This window comes from Aplysia californica, unplaced genomic scaffold (genome assembly GCF_000002075.1).
Source record: "Aplysia californica isolate F4 #8 unplaced genomic scaffold, AplCal3.0 scaffold00877, whole genome shotgun sequence".
Lineage (NCBI taxonomy): Eukaryota > Metazoa > Mollusca > Gastropoda > Aplysiida > Aplysiidae > Aplysia > Aplysia californica.
The window spans coordinates 240,076-241,212 of record NW_004798147.1 but is presented as its reverse complement, the minus strand read 5'-3'; the positions used below and the strand labels follow the sequence as shown (position 1 = coordinate 241,212).

The 1,137-nt window shown below is 42.4% G+C and overlaps 1 protein-coding gene across 1 annotated transcript in view; it reads right to left on the bottom strand.

Moving 5' to 3' along the window:
* Positions 1-31: 31 nt before the first annotated feature.
* Positions 32-1,137, bottom strand: part of LOC106013420 — a gene marked incomplete at its 3' end in the record, with an annotated part of 12,924 nt that continues 11,818 nt past the window's right edge. Inside the window, 1 exon segment of the mRNA XM_013089113.2 lies at positions 32-342. Coding sequence (XP_012944567.1) covers positions 32-139 — 108 coding nt within the window.

Below are 1,137 nucleotides of genomic sequence, written 5' to 3'. Positions count from 1 at the left end.
GGGAGAGAAAAAAACACATTGTGATACTCACGGACAATCTGGCCAGAGCTGTCTTCTCGCTTCTCAACACCGGAACTGGCAGTGACTTCCGGCTCTCGCGGCTGGCAGCAGACGTGAGTCCAGTCGGGTCTCGCGGCATGACTGATGGCTGGATAATGTCTTCCGATTGTTGCTCTTTTCGTCTGTGATTTGGATGACGACCATCAAGAATTGAAGAACAACCGTAAGGTGATAAGTTTGTACTGAACACTCTCTCAAATCAGAGCCATGCTTTCAAGAATCTTACTTCTGCCTTGACGTGAGTCCACTTGATTGATGTAGAGCGAACTTGGAAAGCATCGTCTGAAAGAGGTTTTAAAAAGTAGATGTATACCAAAGCTGTTAAACTTAAAGATATAAACTTAAGTTTATGGGGGGGGGGGTATCTTAATTAGAGCACAAAAAGAGATGCAAAGTAACCTGTAGAGAGGAACTTCTAATCCAATGAATTCATGACGTATTGAAATAATAGTTATAACTTAATAGGTTAGTAAATTTATTATCGATATCTGTGGTGTAGCGGTTAGGCACTTCGCTGTCGCACTCAGGAGACCCGGGTTCAATTCCTTAGTGGGGAGAAAATTATTATCGAGCATCTCAATCTTCTGGTATGTTGTATCTCTCTCCGCCCGGGGTAGGACCTGGACGGCAGGGTTGAAAGCCCGCCTCCTAAATTATCTCAACTAAAAAAAAGCGTAGAAAATAGCTACATTTATTCTGCTTTATTATATAATTAATTATTATGCCCAGCCGCCTCTCACTTGCATGCAGTTTGCACTCTAAACCCCTTACGGTCGACGACTGTTCTGAAAGAAGAAGAATGCTATGTGAGCTCGTGACCAGATTGTTCCCTAAACAATAGAGAGTAGCTGAAAGCTTCATGAGGAGAGCCATTGTGAGGTACCATCTGGGTGGTATTCTCAGCAACAGCGCTTGTTGTCCCGTGGATTGTGAGCTCACACTCGCTTCTCACACTCAGATCAGAATTTCAGTTCTCAACTAACAGTAAATGACTTCTTTCAAATGAAGAGAGAGCAGATAGATAAAAGAATTCATTCGTACAAACTGCAGTGACGATATACATGAAACATATATATA